At 38.5% G+C, this 21,162-nt stretch overlaps 1 protein-coding gene across 2 annotated transcripts in view; it reads right to left on the bottom strand.

Moving 5' to 3' along the window:
* Positions 1-4,105: 4,105 nt before the first annotated feature.
* Positions 4,106-21,162, bottom strand: part of HEATR6 (HEAT repeat containing 6) — a 32,809-nt gene continuing 15,752 nt past the window's right edge. For both annotated transcript variants that reach the window (XM_081270420.1, XM_081270421.1), the window contains exons 10-20: positions 18,391-18,597; positions 17,891-17,990; positions 15,778-16,133; positions 14,718-14,840; positions 14,325-14,411; positions 11,791-11,925; positions 10,533-10,655; positions 9,739-9,863; positions 8,517-8,613; positions 7,211-7,415; positions 4,106-5,635 (exon numbers count right to left, since the gene is read on the bottom strand). In XM_081270420.1, the coding sequence (XP_081126546.1) occupies positions 5,064-5,635; positions 7,211-7,415; positions 8,517-8,613; positions 9,739-9,863; positions 10,533-10,655; positions 11,791-11,925; positions 14,325-14,411; positions 14,718-14,840; positions 15,778-16,133; positions 17,891-17,990; positions 18,391-18,597 (2,130 nt within the window). In that variant the 3' untranslated portion in view covers positions 4,106-5,063. The remainder of the gene's footprint in view (positions 5,636-7,210; positions 7,416-8,516; positions 8,614-9,738; positions 9,864-10,532; positions 10,656-11,790; positions 11,926-14,324; positions 14,412-14,717; positions 14,841-15,777; positions 16,134-17,890; positions 17,991-18,390; positions 18,598-21,162) is intronic.

Raw genomic sequence — 21,162 nt, 5'->3', positions numbered from 1 at the left:
ATGGAGTATTACTCTGCATTAAAAAATGACAAAATTATAGAATTTGGAGGGAAATGGATGGCATTAGAGCAGATTATGCTAAGTGAAGCTAGCCAATCCCTAAAAAACAAATGCCAAATGTCTTCTTTGATATAAGGAGAGTAACTAAGAACAGAGTAGGGAAGAAGAGCATGAGAAGATGACTAACATTAAACAGGGATGAGAGGTGGGAGGAAAAGGGAGAGAGAAGGGAAATTGCTTGGAAATGGAAGGAGACCCTCAGGGTTATACAAAATTACATACAAGAGGAAGTGAGGGGAAAGGGAAAAATAATACAAGGGGGAGAAATGAATTACAGTAGAGGGGGTAGAGAGAGAATAGGGGAGGGGAGAGGAGGGGAGGGGGGATAGTAGAGGATAGGAAAGGCAGCAGAATACAACAGACATGAGTATGTCAATATGTAAATCAGTGGAAGTGTAACTGATGTGATTCTGCAATCTGTATACGGGGTAAAAATGGGAGTTCATAACCCACTTGAATCAAAGTGTGAAATATGATATATCAAGAACTATGTAATGTTTTGAACAACCAATAAAAAAATTTGTTAAGAAAATTAAAAAGAACCAAAGAGGACTGAAATTTTTAAGGAACTAAATAGCTATAAAGTATATTCTTGTCTGTCACGGGATGTTCTAAGAGTTTTAAATGCATTAAGATAGGGCTGGGATTGTGGCTCAGAGATAGAGCGCTTTTCTAGCACACTTGAGGCCCTGGGTTTGATCCTCAGTACCACATAAAAAAAATAAAGATATGTGTCCACCTATAAGTAAAAAATAAATATTTAAAAAATGCATTAAGATAAAGCAGCTAAGAAAAATTTTGCAGTATTTGGCAAATAAAAAGCAGCCAATAAATATTAGTTATGACCATTCACAATAAAGCACAAATTAGAGCCCTTCTTTTGAGTACCAGTGATTCATTTTTAATAAATGGTTTTAATTCATTACAAAATATTCTTAGTCACTTAGTCCTATTTGTCCCTGGAAAATTGGCTATGGGTCAGTAGTGAGAAGAAAAACTGGTCTTCTAGCTAGAAAGACAGTTTTTTTTTTTTAAAGAGAGAGTGAGGAGGGGGGGGAGAGAGAGAGAGAGAGAGAGAGAGAAGAGAATTTTTAATATTTATTTTTTTAGTTCTCGGCGGACACAACATCTTTGTTGGTATGTGGTGCTGAGGATCGAACCCGGGCCTCACGCATGCCAGGCGAGCGCGCTACCGCTTGAGCCACATCCCCAGCCCCTAGAAAGACAGTTTTGATTTTCCTGCTTTGACTGCCTCAGAAAGCAGTTGTTTTACTGTTTACTTCTATTCATTGTATTATTTTCTGAGTTGATTTATTTTCTTCATTTCTGCACATAATCATCTGTGAATTCAGTCTCTCAGGCTGGTGTTATGTGAGTAATGATAATTTGGAATTACTTGAAAAAATTTTAATTTTATTTTTGGCTTATTTAATCACGTTGGCTATTAAATTGTGTACAATATCGGGAGACAGTAATGACACTTAGGTTTGCTTATTTTGGTTCTGATTTTTTAAAGGAGAAGTCACTGCTAAGATAAATGTTTTATTATATTGGTGAGGTATCTTTTAAATTCCTTATTGTTTTAAAAGGAATTTTGCTTGGAAAAAAGACACTATTTTTTATACTTTTATAGCATCCATAAAAATGACTGTTTGGCTTTTTCAATTTGGTGTGATAGCATTTTTAAATTAATGTGATAGCATTTTATTAATAGAACTTGCCAGCATTTCTACAGTGAATCCTAGCTGGACATGGGGTAGATGAGAGCAACAGTTCTCATGACACCCCCCAGAGAGGGTGTCCCACCAATGTCCTCCTCTCCCATTACAACCGTAAGCCTCTGCTCCTGATGGTGGTGGTGGTCCTCAGGGATGTGGACAGAAATGACAAATGCACAAACACTCATTATCTGACACTTGGTCCCCACTAACCCTGGCACAATGTCGTCATCCAGTGGAGCTGAGGATACTTTAGCTCAGGCTTGAGGACTCAAGGTTCCACCCCACTGTGCAGATGGAGACATCCCAGCCCAAGGAGGATGCCAAAGAAAGAGCAGCAAGGGGCCCCTGCCAGGCCTGAGCCGGGTGCTTCTCCTGTTGTGGGACCTGCTTCTGAACAACTCTGTGAGAAACTGTTAGCCCCACTTTAGAGATAACTTGCCAGAGGACATAGTTACTAAGTAGCAGAGCTGTCCTTTAAAACTGGGTGTAATTTTGGAGCTTGTACAAGCTGGATCTGTAGATTCTGAAGACTGGCTCTTGGGATGGGTGAAGAGGCAGAAGCAGAAAAAGGGTCAATGTGGCCTATCCCTTGCTTCCCCTTGAGGAACTTGTGGGGACAGTACCGAGGCTCTTGTTGGCAGACTGGAAATCCTGTGGTGGCGCCTCTCTACTGATGGATCCAGGTTCCCGAGACATCCCAGCTATCGCCTCACCTAGAAGTACAGCTGAGGGAATCCAGCTGTTGTCCTCACAGAGACTGCTGGAATGTTGGCAGTATTTCTGCCCAGGACACCGAAAATGCAAGGAAAGAAATGTTTGATATTTATTGAGTGCCAGAGATGTTCTAAGAACTTTCCATGTATTAATTAATCTAATCATTTTAACATCATTACAAAGAAGATACCATTATCTCCATTTCACAGATAAAAGACTAAGGCACAAGAGGTTAGGGAACTTCCACAGACAGAAATCTACAGAGCCTGGGTTTACCCCAGGCTCTTTGTCACTACCATTTTAATGAAGGCTGAATGAACCAAAGTAACTCACTACGCTCTTAGGTTGGAAAGATGGTGTAGTATCACTTTGGTCAACATTCACCTATGACTACCAAAATCAAGGAAGCCTTTGTCTCTATGTTCAAGAGGAGGTTTCAATCTGCTCTCATTTCTGCAGGACACCCGCCTCATTATTGACTAATATCACAGAGGGGGTTACATGGATGTCTTTCTAGAGTTTTATAGGAGTGTGGCAGTTAGCAGGTTTCATACTGATCTCAGAAAAGGTTCGAAGATGAGTCTCAATGCTGTCCATCTAATGAAGAAGGCTCCAGCTATTGTAGCTCCAATCTTTCTTTTAAATATCAAAACGAATTTCAGAGTATAACATTTTAAAAAACTTCTTTATGGTGTTGGGGATTGAGCCTAGGATCTCATGCATATTAGGCAAACTCTGAATCACTGACCCACATCCCCAGCCTAGAATTTAATGTTTGAATTAGAATTCTGAATCAGCAGGGCTTTTTGCATTGAAGTAAGTTCTAACTCTAATTTTCTGGGTGGCTTCAGTACTAGTAGTATTACTGAGGCACCAGCCCAAGGTGTTGACAGGTGTCTGCCCTCTGATGCACGTGCAGGAGGCCTCAGTAAGAAAAGCAGCATCCCTTTGAGACTGATGCCCAGACCCAACTCCTGGAATTTCTAGAGATGCTTAATCTTTTCTTTCCCTTTATGTGAACATTAACATCCATATCAGGCCTGGAAACCTTTGTAGAAACTACAGGTTCAAAAAAAAAAAAAAAAAAAGACATAAATAAAGGAGATTTTGTTTGAGATAAGAATGACATTTCACAAATATTTTATCAAGAAACCCACCAGTAAAAGCTCAAAAAACCCCCAGGCCATTAAGGTATATAAGCCACATTTTTACTTTTATGAAAGTACAAGTCAAGAAGCTGCCATTTAATGTATTGAAGACAAAGAAGTTCCAAGATTTGAGAAGAGTCAGAATTCCTGTAGGTTAGGACAGGTTGATTCAGTCTCCCGGGTCCTCTACAGCAATCCATATTCAGAATCATTTCCAAAGAAGGTTAAGTTTAAAAAATGTTCTTTGTGTTTTCACTGTGCCTGTGGTCTAATTCTTTGGAAACTAATTCTCTACCAGTGGAAAATGAAGACTTTAGGAAATTTGGGTGCTGTGTCCCCTTGTCACTGCCTTGACAGCAGTTTTGAACAACATGTTAAAGGACAGAAAAGAGCAACTCAAAGGCAAAGAGAAAAACTGAAAACATAAACCCTTAAAATAAGTATCTAAATGGTAATTAAGTACTAGATCACCAGAGCTCATTCTCTATATCTTGATTTTTATTTATCTTAGGTCAAAAGTAATTGTGGAATATTTTAATTGGTTCTTAAATGTCCCCAAGTTCCTTATTGAAATAAATTCTAATAAATTGTTGGCAGGCAAAAGACAAATGCAAAATCTAAATGTAAATAATTGTTGTGTGAGAAATGACTTTCACCACTACTTGGGCATTATCAAAATATAGTTTAAAAACCCTTCTTTGCAACCACTGAAATTACACAAGTAATCATTTTTGAAGGCACAAATTAAAAGGTGGAAAAACCACCATAAATTGAGGCTACTCTTCTCAAAAGATAATCTGCACAAGAGTTGGTGTTGTGGCCTAGGCCAGGGCTCCTGCATGCCAGGAGTTCACTCTGGCCCCTGAGTTGTGGAGAGGCTGAGAAGATCCTTGAGGTTGGCACTGGGGGAGCCTGGTACAGCAACTACTTACTAAGAGGAACTTTTTCAGGATTTTATCAGCTGATGCAGTTGTTCCAGTGCAGACTGACTAAGCATCTGATCTGCTCAAAGCTCTAAGTGTGACCTGACCAGAGCAGGAGATTGTGGCCACACTATTTTCATTAGCTTATTATAAAAGAAAAAAGTTCCTGGAGATACACAACATTCTAATTCCTTCCTTTTTCTGAGACTAAACACCCTTCACAACTTCCCAGTGTGCTCAGCCAACACTACAACCTGACGCCTGGGGTACGGGTTGCCCAGGTCAGGGCTTTCAATACCCTGACCATGACCAGTGCAATGAAGCCACTCTCCAAAGCAGCTGAGCCCTTTGAGAAGACGTCAAATAGCTGCTAACCTATTCTAAATAAATAGTGGATAAACTGTTCCTGCCTGTTAAGATTAAATCCCACATAACCTATGCTCAAGCTTGCATCTCCCTATGACCATGTTTGACATCTGGAAAGTATGGTGGAATAGTCACCGATCTGACAACTCTAGAAGTGCCACTTGTGACCCAGAGGCATCAAAATAAATAGTCAGAATATTTTCTAAAAAGTCCGTGACGGCTCTTCTGGCTGTGTCCCCAGTTAGCGCCTGTATACTGCTTATATGCTTCAGGGCCATTTTGACCATCTGGTCTCTTTCTTGTGGGCTATGGGCTGCTCCAGGATCATCTCCCTCTGTTCCGGATTTTAAAAACTGTAGGAGATAGGACCGGACCATATCTCCATTCAGTTCAAGGGTTTCTTTGATGCAGGGCAGGTCTGAAGCGCTGGCCAAGCTCAAGAGGTGAATCAGTGCCTGGCAGATCTGGGTCCGTAGGCTGGCACAGTACTTGAATTCCAGAAAGTCTGTGGTGTCTTCACTCTTCTGCAAGGCAGTGACCAATGCATTCCAGATCTGAGCATACTGCTCTACAGACCCATACTGCTCTCTCTTGCTTGGGATGGAAAGGGCAGTGGCAGATCTGATACGCACTTTGAAGTTCTTGCATGATGTTACAACAGACGTCAGGGCATCGTAGGCTTGGGAGGTCCATGGGGCTGTCCCTAGGAAGAATATCATCATTAAAACCAGTAAAGGTATAGAAATAAGTTGGGGGGGGGGTGCTGTGGAGGAGGCATGCACACTAGTGGTCCAGATAGTCACCAAATGTGCCCATTTCTTTCTTATAATAATCCCGTAAGATCAGGGTGGTGAGTGAATCATGGTGGGATCTTAGGTAAGTGACCGGATACTGACCCCCAAACCTCCCTCTTCACTTAGCCCAGCCTGCAGCATGCTTAGGACTTCTGCTACCCAACATAGGACTTTGACTGATTCAGAAAAAGATTTATTTTCTAGAAAGATTTTCTCCAAAGGGGCAAGACTTGGAAGGAGCATGGAATGAATTGCAGCCCTACCTGTCCTCTCAGTTGGACGTTGCTGAGCAAACCCATACAACTGTATGCAGCAGCCCTGTTTATGCTAGCAAAAAGAATATTTCCTAGCCCAGATTAGCATACACACATTGATTTGGCCATAGTAAGTTTTGCATTTTATTGTGAAGAAAAAGAAAACTTCTAATTTCAAGATTTCTTTCTTCTATTTCCATAGGCTCAGAAAAATCTTCCTGCTTCCCTCCTCCCCAGTTACCTTTGTTTTGGGGTGTCCTTATTCTTCAAGACCAGCCTGAAGTAGAATGTAGCTTCTTTAAGTCTCCCAGCCCTTCCTTATTCTTTGTTGCCTCTGAAGACAGGCAAATAGGCCCTTTCCAATTTATGGATGCTATTGCCATTTACAATGGACCACTGTTTGAGGTCCTTGAATCTCACCATCCCAATGCCATCTCTAGTCAGTTTCCTGTCTCATTCTCCTTTTGCGGTTGCTGATAGCTCTATCTCCTTAATGGAAAATGTCATGAGGCTACTCTCTACCAGCTCCCTCTGGTCCCCTTACTTGATGCAGGCTCTGCAGGCCCAGAAGATTTCCTCCTCTCTTAGATTCAAGTTTTGTCATAGAGACAGACGTATAGGCAAATGCTGGCCTTCAAAGTGAGTGCTGTCTGGGGCTATAATCCATACACCTAAACAGCTGCTGGCCCTGAATGGTATTTCCTGCTATATGTCATGTTATGATGATATGACTGACAGAAACCCTCCTTAGATGTGGCATCTACCTCTGTTCTAAGGGCTCACAGGATTTCATATTTGTACCTTTTTTCCCATTCCATTTTTTTGATATTTTTCTTGATTGTTAAAACCATATATGCTTATTGTAGAAAACTTAGAAAATGAAAGCAGAAAACAAATCTACTCATCATTCCATTCAGAGGCAACCAGTGTTAATAATTAGGTCAATTTCCTTTTCATCTTTTCTCTACCCAGCTGTTGAGATTTTACTATAAAAGTATTTAATATTCTGCTTTAGTTTTTGTTACAAAAACTAAGAATTATTTTCCCATATTATAAAAAAAACTTTGAAAATATAATTTTAAATGGTAACAAAATATTCTGTTGAATATACATAAAGTAATTTATTTTGCCATTGCCCCAAATTTGGGGTTCCATTGTTTTCTAATACTGTGACAAAAAACATTGTGAAAAAAAGTTTGTCTGCAAGAGTGAAGAGGGAAACCTTCTTACCAAGAGGAAGGGCAGGATTTTTAAACACATTTCCCATGGCGTAACAGGCATTCCATCGAACTTTCATGGCAGCCTCGATCAGAACAGTAGAAATCAGAGCCTGGATAGACTCCTCAATAATTTCAGCAAATATGGGTTTTTCTATATGAGAAGGTTGCAGAAAATGAAGCAAGTTTCCAAGGGCCCGAACTGCATTGCTTTTTACCTACAAAAAAATGTAAAAGCCTTAGAAATCTGTTTTGCCAGAGATGTTTCATAAAGTATAATTTTTGCTTTAAAAACCCCAGGAGACACTAGGATTTCTCAAAGCAGGAGGACTAATGAAATGTACATCCTGTAAAGGTGCAAGTCCTTGGAATTCTGCAAGGTCACATCTGGTTAATTTTCTGAGCCATCGGAAAGGTGAGGTCTATACAGCTCCTCTCCTGGATTGCTGGTGCTAGACTGCACCTCAGAGAGGTCTGTCTTTCCTTATAGAGATGGAGCACAAGGCCTAAGACAACAGGACCAGGCTGCTTTGCAGCAAGGCTAGGAGGAGAAGCTAGACTTCATCATTCCAGCCCAGTATTTTCTATTAGATCAGAATGTCTTAATTTTTGCAACATGCTAGGATCATCCAAGGTTTTGTTTTTGTTTTTATACCCATTTCCTGGACTCTAACCCAGAAATTCTGATTGAATTACTTTGAGGTAGGGCTTCCTAGGTGATTATTAGGTTCTCAGAACCACTGTACTAAATAAAGCATTGGTCTGGGTCAGGTACTATGCTAGGTACTTTACCATAAGGCACCTCAGAGTCTAGTGAAGTATATGCAATGACTCCCATATTCCAGGTGAGAAAACTGAATTTCAGAGAAGCTAAAGAACACACCAGAGTCACCTATTATAAAAGGGGAAGCCAGGACTTGAATCTATATCCACTTGACCTAAGGCCCAGGCCTATGCTTTTTGAGTTTATATTATGTAATAGGAGATATTCAAAGCCAGGGGCTCCTCATCTTTTTGATTTGTCAATTCCACTTACAAATGTTTTGGGAAAAAACAGAATAATATTAGAAAAAAAATGAGTATATCATGTAATATTAAAATGGGCTCTGATATTTTTCAGGACATTAGAGATATAAAGAAACTGTACAAGTGTAGAGGGGGGCCTAAGTATATCCTGAGTATACTTTCCACCCCCTTTAAAGAGGAGATATTTGCTGTGACAGTTTGAGGAACTTCACATCACACTGAGCTACCAGCTATGGTACAACTATAAACACAAGTATTTAAACAAGAAATATTAGGTGTTGTTCTGAGTCTACCTTGTCCTTGTCCTTGGAGGCTTCTATTGCTGACCGCAACATTTTCAAGAGCAGGAGACCAGAGAACTCTTCTTGGAAACTTGGGTCTGGTGTTTCCCTGTACCACCCAAAGCATACAAAATAGGTTAAAAGGTAAACCCCACTTAAATATGTACATATAAAAATATACTCACTTAGTATCAAAAACTGTAGGAAAACAGTATAACAAAGCTGTTCACACCACAGCAAGAACTTACAGTATGTATGTATCTCTCTCTTGCTCTCTTTTTTTCCTAGTGTTACTGTGGATTGAACCCAGGGGTACTCTACCACTGAGCTACATGCCTAGCCCTTTTTAGTTTTTGAGACATTGCCCAGGCTAGACTTGAACTTGTGATCTCCTTGCCTCAGTCTCTTGAGGAGCTGGTATTACAGGCACGTGCCACTGTGCTTGTTTCAGTATGTACTTCTTGACTCAGCAGTTAGATACCAAGGAATGTATCCAAAGGGAATACCTCAAAAGGGAAATTTTATGCACAAAAATGTTCACTGTGGACAGAAGCCTACAAACCTAAAGTCTAAAACAAATGCTCAGGCATAGTGGGTTAAAAATTCATCACATAGCAATGACCAAATAAAAAATAAGTACTTACTAGAAGCCAATAATGGAAAATGCTTATACATGTGACTTTCACGTCACTTTTACAGGGTTAAGAGATAAAAAGCAGGATACTTGTGTATGAATAACAACAAATATTTCTGGGAAGGGGGATGTGGGTGTTCAGGTAGGAGATAGGTTTTACACTGAATATGCCTTTGTACTGTTTCAATCTTTTTAAACTTGTGAATATATTATTTAAAAAAATATAAACATTATATCTTAAAAGTGGAGCAACCATTACTAAGGTTTTGGATTTCTATTTTTATATTTTCTATAATGTGGATATATTGTTTATATCAGCATACAGTATTTTTATATATGTAATTTTTTAATGTATATAATTGATACATATATATTTTATACAAATATATATAAAATATTATGAATATTTGTACATAGAATTCCCAATATGTGTTAAGAGCATCTAATTAATCTTATTATTTAAAGGAATATAAAAATAAATCAGTAAGACTGACTAATATGGGGGAATTACTGATAATTCTCTCATAGTAGGGATAAAAGATACTCTCTTGGGACCTTCACCTTAGAAGTCACCCAGGGAAAACAGGCTGAGTCACCTACATGTTGACAATCAGAGTGTCTGTCAGGTTGCCCAGGGACCAGGCTGCTTTGGCACGGACATTCAGAGACTTGTCTTGAAGTGACATCAGTATGGCATTTGCTGTGTCTGCAACAAATATGACATCCTGTAAGATGAACCAAACACTGCATTACTTTGAGTTCACAATACTGCTTCTAAAATTCTCAAATTTATTTTACCCAAAGCTACAACCCTTTATTGCAAATTTTGATTCAAAATCAAAATTCATTTACTCAATCAATTCATTTACTATTTTTTTAATATTACAATTTGGATACTCAAGATACCCATGCCATGGATAGCTGAACTCTTGTGAATGTCTTACAACCTGGCCTATGACAGTTATCTGTGAATTTTGTCCTTGGGTTGATTTCCACCTTCAGGAAGCGGTGTTCTGACAATAAAATACATTTCCAAAACACACCCTATTCACTAGACACTTCTCAGTGAGAAGAAGATCACAAATAAGAGTGAGGGAAACTTCATTTCTTTCTTAGTAAAACCTTCATCAGCTTTCTAAATTATTACTGTCACATGGTACTGTCTCATAGCCATTCATTAAGCATTCACTGACTATCTAGGTCCCAGGTGGTGTGCTAAGTAATTTGAAATAAATGAACTATAGGCATTACCATAATTTTGTAGCAATTAAAGAAATCAGAATACAAAAGAAGTTAATTTCCTTTACTGCCCAACTCAGGAGCTTTGTATCCACAAACAAGTGGTGATATGGATTATAAATAGAAAAAGAAGAGCTAAATGGGCTCACTCTGACCTGTCTGAGACAAGGAAAAAGCACATAGACTCCAAGGGCCCTCGATGTCGCAGCTTTCACTAAACGGTTCTTGCTGTCATTCAATCCGAGTAGCATTGTAATGCACAAAATCTGCCTGTCATTCTGCAATGAGAAGGGTGACAAAGGGAAAAGCAAAAAGAAATAATTATGAGCCAAAGTTTCCCCAAAATGACTATGAAGTACCTGTTCATATTTAAGAGCTGAATGCACTGTGACCTCGGGGCAGGCTTCCCTGTGTTAGCGCAGGTTCCATTCAGACTCAACGTTGACCTGAGAATCCACTTTGTGCAAGGCACACACAGCATCTCATCACATCCAAGCTTTCTACTGTGTGAATTAGGCAATTTTTTATCCTTTTATTCCATTAAAGTTGCATTTTTTATAAGAGCTAATTTACATAAATAAAAACAGATGCAAATTCTGCTGAAGATTAAAGAAAAGCAGCAGTTTGGATACTGCTATGGTCTAAATGTTTATGCCCCTGCCACATTCATATGTTGAAACCTTACCCAAAAGGTGACAGTAATAGGTCCTAGGGCCTTTGGGAGGTGATGAGGTCATGGGGACAGAACCTTCGTGAGTGGGATTAATGCCATTTTAAGTGAGGACCTGAAGAGCTGTCTTGCCCCTTCCACCCCGTGAGCTAGACAGGGCCACCTATGAATCAGAGATTGAGCACCTAACACCACCAACTCTGTAGATGCCTTCATCTTAGAACTTCCAGCTTCCAGAACTCTGAGAAATAAACTGCTGTTTTTTAAAAGTCACCCAGTTTATGGTATTTTATTTTAGCAGCCCAAATGGGCTAGGACAAATACCATGTGTTGGCATCATATCTAAATATTTTCACCTACTCTTATGTTATTTTTCACATGACTCCCACCTTAAGATAATAATATTAAGTTCTAGAAAAGTTAAGACAGTCCCAGAGCTACAAAGACCCAGCATTTAAGCCCAGGTCTTTCAAACTCTGTCAGGAAATCTTTCTGAAATCTCTTTGCCTTTGCAGCTGTGCTAACTCTTCTACCACCCACCTTCTAAAGCACCGGGAGAAAGAGCTGTCTGACAGATTAAAAGTTCTCCCGTTTGTTGTTCCCACTGCCCTCCGCCAAATTCAAATACAATAATCTCCTCTTCCTTACAGATAACAAAGAAAATATTTCAAAATAAAAAAGAATCAAACTTGAGCTGTGATGCTCAGGGCACAGTTTGAGAGGAAGAAAATGGCTTGAGTTACCGGCAGACTGCTGAAGGCCTCGGGCAAGATGGAAGACAGGGCGTCACAGGCGCTCGCCTGGAGAGTTGGGTGCTCTGAACTCTGCAGGGCTCGAGGTAAAGGACCTTTTAGCATCACAGTCCAGAACATCACCACCTGAAAGAGGCACAGTTAGAACTACAGCCTAAGATGCACAGTGGAACCAAGTGAAGCTAAGCCTACCACATGTGGCCTTAGCTATGACATGTTTCCTTAAGGAACTGGCTTTCTGTAAATGCTTCATTGGTTCTTCCATGGTGATAAAAAGGACTTTAGAAAACAACTAATCAAATCCTCGTATTTTATTGACTAAGAGACTACAGTGTAATGAAGTCAGACAGCCATGGTGACAATGAGGAGAAGGATGAAGATGACAGTAAAACAGCTAATGGTTTTCAGAGAGCTGATCACATTCTGGGATTTGCTCTAAGTGCCTGAAGTACTTCAACTGATTTTAACCCTCAGCATAACTTACATCTCTTTTTTCACACAAGGAATATGAGGCACAATGAGATACTATAACTTGTTAATAGGCAGCAGAGGTCAACTGGAATCCAGATAAACAAACATTTAGTTAGGGCTCTTTCAACCTGATCCCCTGTGACAGAGTGCAAAATAGTCCAGGGACCATGTGTTCTAGATCAAGGAGCACAGGATCCAGAGGCTGAGTTGCATAAGTCCTGCAGCTGCTGCTTCCTGTCTACAGCCTTGGGCAAGTGACTTAACCTATCTAAACTTTGGTTCTTTTTCAATAAAATGGGGCAAAGATATCTATGTTGTAGAGTCTGTGATAATGATACTGTGTGCAAAGTTCCTTCCATAGGACACTCTTTTAAAAGTTCTTACACAGTGGATACTCTTAAATTAGGCAGTAGGCTCTTTTTTTCAGCATTTCAAAGAATTATATCACTTCAAAGTCCCTCAGGTAGGCATCTGAATGCTTTTATTTCCATGCTTTATAAAAATCCTGGTTTTCGCATTCATTTGCAAATCCACCTGTGGTTTTGGTAACCCCAGTTTCTGTCCTATATATATGGGCCTGGGTTTTGCTGTATATTCAGGCAATAGTCATATCTTCCTCCTACTTCAGCTCCTGGAAGCCCAGTCTGGGCCCTCCCTACTCCAATCCATTATAATGTAGACAGGTTGCCAGCCTCCAAGGTACCCCAGAGTTATTCTCACCTACTAATGTTTACACCTCTGTGCAGTCCCCTCCTGCACTGAATAGAGCTGACCTAGTAACCAAGGGATGCTGTGAAAGTGACAATGTGAAGCTTCTGAAGCTAGGAATAAGACACACTGCAGCTTCCATCTTGCTTTTCCTCTTGGATCATTTGCTGTGAGGGAAGCGGGCTGCCATTCAACATGACAGTCAAGCAGCCCTGTGGAGGGGGTCCCAATGGGGAGGAACTGAGCGACCCTTCTGCCAAAAGCCAATGCTAACTTGCTGGGTACATGAGTAAACCACCTTGGAAGAAGAGCCTCCAACCCTGGCAAGCTGAAGTTGACTGCAAGCCTGGGCGGCATCTTGACCACAGCCTCATGAGACCTGGACCAGAAGAACCACATGGCTAAGCCAGACCATGTGAGAGAATAAATGTATATCACTTAAAGTTGCTACATGGCTAGGGTTGATTTACTACTTAGTAGTAGATAAGTAGTATAGAAAGTCTGTCTTCTTTAGAGATGAGTGTGAACAGTTAAGAGGCCATCCAAAGCCACTTTCTAGCAAGGAGAGAAGTTTGGATTCGAACCTAGTTCTGTCTGATAGCAAACCTCATCTTATCTCTCTGTGAATGGTTACATGAAATCTTTAATGGCAGCCCCGAGAAGGGAGGAGGGTTAGACATTATTAATATACTTGAAGGATGATGGAAATTGTGAAGGGAAAAGAAGGGGCAGGATGAAGAGGGCACAGGGAGAAAATATCACTAACACTGAATTGATTTTGCTTTTGGCACTGAATAGAAGAAACCTTTAATGGTAGCCTCATCCAAACAACTGGCAGTTGGGGACAACAGAAACAACCTGAGATCACAGGATTTTTAATAGTAATCATGGTTTCTCCCATAATTGGGGGTTAAGAAAATTAACATTCACTGAGCACCTACTATGTGCCAGCATCTTTACATTTCATTCACTTTTTCAGCAATCTTATGATTTAAGGATTATCCTTCCTCTTTACGATGAGGAAACTATGCTTATAATCCCACAACCATTAAGTGATGCTCTCCAAATCTGATCTTATGCCTTCTGATTCAAAATCTTTCCACCATTTTATGCACAAGAAACATTGATTTTATTATTCTTGGTTGAACTTTACGTATAATCCTACTACATACTGAATTACAAATAAAAACTATTCATGTTAGTTTCATGTCATGCTAGATTATAAACCATAGCTTGTGACATTGGAAGAAATAATATCATCTATTCCACTTTATCACTGAGGTGCCAAATAAAACTGTAACTGAAGCATTAAGAAAAGCAAGAACTATGAATAGATATGCATTTACCAAGAAGACTGGTACTCTCTGCTCAGGTGCTATGGTAGAATCTGGTTTATATTGCTGTATTAAGCCTGTGCCCAGTTCTTCCAGAAGCTGCCGAGGTAAAAGAAATAACAGTCAAAGCAGAGCATTAGAACTACAGAGGTAACAAATCAGCTCACTTCTGTTTGGAGATCACTTCAAATCATAAGGAAAAATAATTTCTAAGAGATTTTCCTTCTTTTCTCATTAACTCTTATAAAAGAGGCATTCTTTTGAGGAATAAAATCAATAGCTATATGTTGTTAATTTAATCCCAAAACAATTCTTTGGGTTTATAGGTAAGAATTGAAAATAGAGGAATGTACAGCTCCTTTACCTGACGACTCCTTAAGAAATCTGGCTTCTAATGAAAATTACCTTGGCGCCATGAAGCTGAATGGATGGATCTGCTTCTCCCATGCACTTGCAAATCACCTCTCCAAGTTCCATCAAGTAGACCTGAGCCACAGAAAAGTAGCCCCTTGCCAGATGAGCCAACACCTACGCAAAGAGCAGGAAATTAATTTCAAAAATCTGAATGCAAGGTTGCAGTATCTAGAAAACAATTTCAATATTTGAGAAATCACTTACACTTATCAGGTGACTGAAATCTGATGTGAATGAAATGAAAAACAATCAAAATCTTTATTTTATTGCTAACATCAAGTAACTATATCATAATTCTATGATGCTTTATAGTTTATTATTGTTTTTCATTTAATATTATCTCATGTCTCTGAGTAATCCTTTGAGGTAGGTATTAACTGAATTTACAGCTGAAGAAACTAAGGCTGAAAAGGTTAAAGGATATATTTAATGTTATCCAAATAATCAGCAGCAGTTCTAAGCCTATGTCTTAGACTACACCGGAGAATAGAAAGAGCAAATACTTTTATTCAGAGTTAAAAGTATATTCCTTTGAAGGAGCATTTATTTTGTTTCATTAAGCAGACGCAAAATGAGAGAATTTATTGAGAATTAAAGATTTAAGTTGCAGAATTCCAAGATTAACCGTATAATTCCTTTCAGAACTATTATACCTATTATACCCACCTGTCCCACCTATCATATAATACCTGAGATAACTACAATAGCTTTTACAATATTTTACAACCAAAGCCCCCCCCCGCAACCTGATCAAAATACCAAAATAAACCACCCACAGCTAAAACACAACTCCCACTAATGTCATGTGGCTTTTTTTTTTAAATATTTATTTTTTGGTGTAGATGGATACAACACAATGCATTTATTTTTATGTGGTGCTGAGGATCAAACCCGGGTCCCGCCCATGCTAGGCGAGCACTCTACCGCTGAGCCACAATCTCAGGCCCAATGTGGCTTGTTTTTACAATATTTTATATGCCTACTTCTCACAGTCACCCTATGAAAGGGGAATGACCACCTCCTTTCAGAAAGGAGGAAACGAAATCTTTACCTGTAGGGCCTCCAGTCGCATGGGAGATGGTTCAAAAGTGCTTCCTGCTGCAGAGCCAGTATCCCCACCTGAATAGCAATCCTCTTTGGGCAGTACAACAGTGGAAATACAAAGTCGAATGAGCCAACAGGGCTCTAAAGACCCCTTTGGTGAGCTGACTGATGTTTCTTCCAGAGAGGATAATGCAGGGGCTTTCTTCCACCAATCAGCAGGGCTGAGGTGAGGAGTTGCTGAATTGCTACTGCTGAGTCCAGAAGAACAGGGCTGTTGCAGAAGTAGCTGGACTTCAGGTAAAGGTGCATGAGTGGACACTATAGCTCCCAAGAGTGTGAGACTTGACACACGGACATTGACATCTGTCAAAGGAAAGTCAGAGCTATTACCTTAGGAACCACTCTGATAAGGATCAGTTACCTCTGCAGGTAGATAAGAATTATTAGATCCTTGTTTAATTAGGTCTAATTAAACTTCCAGACCTAATTTCAAGTTTGTAAGAAACACATGGGACAACATCATAAAGAAACAATCTGACACTGAGAAAATATTACATAATCCATAAGACAACTGACTGTGAGTCTTCAAAAAATCAGTATTATGAAAAACAAACAAAAAAGGATGGAGGGACCACACAATTAACAAAGACTAAAGTGATACAATAACTGAATGTAATGCACAAACCTTGAATGAACCCAGAATTAAAAAAAAAAGCCATTAAGGCTAAAATGTCCAGCACCATTTGTTGAAACAATATCTCTGCTTACTTTGTCATAGAGAAGTTGATTATATGAACATAGGTTATTTCTTGGCTCTCTACTCTGTTCCACTGATCTGCCTATCCTTTTCTACACTGACTTAGTTACTAATGTTTTATAATAAGTTTTGAAGGTGGGTAGTGTCAATCCTTCTAACTTTGTTTTCTCACCCAGTGCTATGTGGCTACTCTGGGATTTTTTCCTTTTATAAACTTTAGAATAAGTTGACATGAAAATAATGACTTGGGATTTTGACTAGGATTGTACTGAATCTATAGATAAGTTGGGAAGAACTGACATCTTGATAATATTGAGTCTTCCTATCCATAAATATGAAATATCTCTACCATTTGTTTAGTTCTTGAGGAAATTTGGGTTCTTTTAATCTTTTTGCCACTAAAAGTGATGAGAGGTCTTAAGGTAGGAGGAGTTTATTTTATCTTTCTGAGTCCTGCTTTACACACTGGTGTAAGGAGTGGACTGAACTTAGTTTACACAGCAGGATCTCACTTAGGCCTCATAAAAATCTTATGGAGGGCTGGAGTTGTAGCTCAGTGGTAGTTGTGCTCACCTAGCACATGTGAAGGCACTGGGTTCAATTCTCAGCACCATTTAAAAGTAAATAAAATAAAATAAAGATATTGGTCCACCTACAACATATATAAATCTTATAGAGTAGGTATAATTCCTGCTGTTAGGAATTTCAGGCTCAGTAAGGGCCATGGCAATGGGAGTGTGCTACAGACTCTCAGACTGACTCTAGAGCCTGTGTTCTTCCCATGATGTCACAGAAAACATCTGTTTCCTTCTTGCTCTACAATTCTGACACAAAAACTCATCTTTTCCAAATGTGTTCTGATCTGAAAGCTTGCAAAACTTTCAGTTTAACAGAGTAAAATAGGATATAAGAAATAAGACTCTGCACTTGGGATCTGAAGTTCAGGGATGTTATCTGAGCCTTCAGAAGAGATAACATTAAAGAAGTTATGTTCTGTATTCCAATTTTTTTGTTTCCAAGAAGATGATGATATCTGCCTGTCCTTTCATCCATTTTCTACTTATGCCTAAAGCTAATAATCCACTTGCACTTGGCTCATTCCTAATTCTAAAGGAACACTCTAGTCACTGCCATGAAGCATCAAAGGGGTATTAAACTTTACAGTTCATTCTCCATCTCATTTTCTTCTGTAGGGGTTTGAGGGGGAAAAAGTAGAACATCATTGGTAGCTGTGAAAAGCTGAAGAGAAAAAGTAGAGATCTCTTAAGAGTTGCAAAAATGCTCTGAATACTTTTTAAAAAAATTTACTAATACTTTCCATTTGACTGAATAAAGAAGTAATTGGTTTTAAAACACTACCAACCTTTGTGGCGGATATAAGGTTTTATCTGGTTCCAGACTTTGGTCAACAGGCTGAGTTTCAGACGGTTGTAAGGGGCATTTGATACTAAATTTGCAAGGCACTGTAAATCACACACAAAAAAATAGCTTATCAATAGGCCTGACTAAATCACAGCATAGAAACAAAATTTCATAGCACTTAGTTTAAAAGGTCTTTTATGCTTAAGGAAAATCCTTTTCTTTTTTTTTTCTTTAAAAAAATAACTTGTTTTAAATTTGATACATTGGTACAATTTAACACTAAAGCAAAAAGAGTATTTTTAGCAAATCATTTATTTGGACATAGAGATATTTTAGGTTATATCAGACAGGTAGGTACAATCTTCCAAATAGGATATCTTTAATACATTTATTATTTAGTTATATTCTTAGGTTAAGTTACTTTTGGACTATGTAAGATATTATACAACACTGAACCAGAGAAACCTTTTCCGGAACTCACAGGTACCTTGGAACATTTACCTTAATTATCTGAGTTAGGGTCTGTGAAGATGACTCTGCCACCAAAGCTAACAAAAGACATCTGTGCAACTCCCTAATGCTGGAAGCAATCATAACAGAGAAGGGAGTAAAAGCCCTTTTGTGGTCACTGGTATCTTCAGCAACAGACAGAAACTGCTTCGAGCCTTCCAGTATAGCAGATAACACTTGCAGAGCACAGGCACGTGTCTGAAATTTCAGGATGACCACACTCGTTAGTTAAAAATCAGGAGCCACAGTCTCTTTTTCCCACATATACTTAATGTTCAAAGTATTTAAGTCATCTTAACAAGAAGACTAAAGGCAATGAGATTATCTATCAAGTCCTGAAAGCAGCTATGAACTAGCCCCTTTGTGCCCCACATCTAAAAATGAACCTTAAATCACATTGCTATTAGGTTTTCTTATAGTAAGGTATAAACATAAGTAACACTATAACACAAAACCCTGAAATTCTAAACATGAGAATAATTTAAAGATAGAGGCCTAGTTTATTCAGCATACAGCCAACCAAAAAGAGAGAACTAAAGAACCCACAGGGTAGGAAAAATATGCATGACCTAAGAGCCTATTTTGTATCAAATTTCCTGAGAACATTCTGCTTTATATTCTATTCTGAAGCATCTAAGTGCTCTAAGTTAAACAAGACGGCAGGATCTAGTATACACTCAGCGAGCACCATAAGTGATCCAACTTTTAGAAACACTCTCATGTGTAAGAAATAATATTGCTTGTAGTGAGAATATCTGATAAACAAAATAAAAGCAGTCATGGGCTATTGTATGTCAGGAAAGTGTCCGTGAATCAAGATTCTCTTTATAAGGTTAAAAGATTACTTTTAATTGGTCCTCAGATGATTTTGTGGTACTAAAACTCAGACATGAAAATAGAAATGAAAGCCAACTGAACCAAAACAGAATATAGGTAAGAAATGCAGATCTATTACTACAGAAAAGATACTGTGCCCTCTTTGGCCAGTTCACCCCAAAATGCCAATTAAACACTTTTGGGTCACATTTTTTTTCAAAGCAGAGAATCAATGTTACAATTCTAGGATCTAATCTAAATATTGACTCAACATGCAACAAACATAATCTGAATTTGGAGTAAACAAAAAGGTTTTCCAGAAAGCCTTCAACTATATTATCTTCAAATAACCAAATAATAAATCACTTCTCAGGTCTTTTGAAGAGTGGCATCATAAAAAAAAAAAATCTAAAGATTTATTGCTCTGAAAACAAATGTGAAATATGTAGCATGAGTCTTCAGAATCACACACGCCCACTTAAGTTAGGGAACTGACGATGCATTAGAAAACTGTGCTTATGTGTGAGGAACAAGACCATGAACACAAATTAGCTGATCCAAGAACTGAGATCAGGTGCTGGCAAACTCTTTCTGTAGAGGGCAATAGTCCATATTTTATATTTTAGACTTGTAGGTCATACTGTCTCAACCACTCAACTCCGCTCTGGTAGAATGGGCACTGTGTAAAGGAATAAATGTGGCTGTGTTCCAATTAAACTTTACTTACGTTACAGATAATGGAATCTGAATTCCATATATTTTTCACATATCATGAAATTTTATTCTCCTTCTAATTATTAAAAAAACATTTAACAGCATCTAAATCATTCTTAGCTTGTAGGTCATACAAAATAGGTGGTGGGCTAGATTTGATTTGATTATAGTTCATAGTTTGCCAACTGATGATTGGATGGCTGGTCTGTCCTGAAAAAGATAGACGTTATACTAAAACTTAATTTCTTTGGAAGGTAATTAAAACTCACAATTACAGAAGCTCACAAACGAAATGAAATTAAAAATCAAGTTGTGAAAAGAAATGAACTAATGTTCAAAAAGACAAAAAATTGTCGCTCAATTAACTTCGGTATCGTAAGGAGGAAAATATCCATGATTATCACAGATGGAAACAAAAGGGATGTTATTGAAACTTGTTCATTTTATTCCCACTGAGGTATAAAAATGCATAGAAAATTTGATACTTTTTATAGTTCTGAGTTAATTTCCTTTAAATCCTGTTTAATGTATCTTTGTTATCATAAAATTGTTATTTATGATACTGAATCTGGTTCAAGTTCTGCTTCATTTATTCTCACATCAATACATAATATCCTGTTTACCAGTTCCAATCAGCACTTCCAGCAGAAATTACTGGTGTACAAGCAAATCATAATAGGTACAACTCTTCAGAGAACTCATTTTGTTGATTATGCTTTACTGTCTGAATATTTACAATGATGGATGACTTTTCAATCTTATAAACATCAGTGTGCATAGTTCTGCCAGTGTGTATTCACCTCCTTGGACATGAAGGCTTGTCTAAAGTTAATGAAATAAAAAGCGCCACCCCCCTTTTTGCTTTTAGAATATAGCAGAAATGTTTGCTGAAATAGTTCAGTCAATCTTAATTTTCTTCCTTCTTATGTTTGTAAGTTCTCAAAATACTTCTGATAAAGAAGACAACTCTCCTGAGAGTAGGTCCTATTAAGGTTTCCATGCAGAGAACCAAGCTATTCTCTTCTTTGGCTTTGTCCAAATATTAATTTTTTTTTCAGTGCTACAGATTGAACCCATGGTCTTGTGTATGCTAAACAAGCACCCCACCACTGAGACATAGCCTCAGACTCAAGTACTAATTATTATTCACATGTTTCAGGGTTATTTTTTTATGGATTACATTTCCAAAGTTGATTGTCTTGAAAGTGAATGTATCTGAACCTTGTGACAGGG

Source organism: Spermophilus citellus (assembly GCF_964194105.1).
Source record: "Spermophilus citellus genome assembly, chromosome: 17".
NCBI classification, from domain to species: domain Eukaryota; kingdom Metazoa; phylum Chordata; class Mammalia; order Rodentia; family Sciuridae; genus Spermophilus; species Spermophilus citellus.
This window is presented reverse-complemented; position numbering and strand designations above follow the sequence as displayed.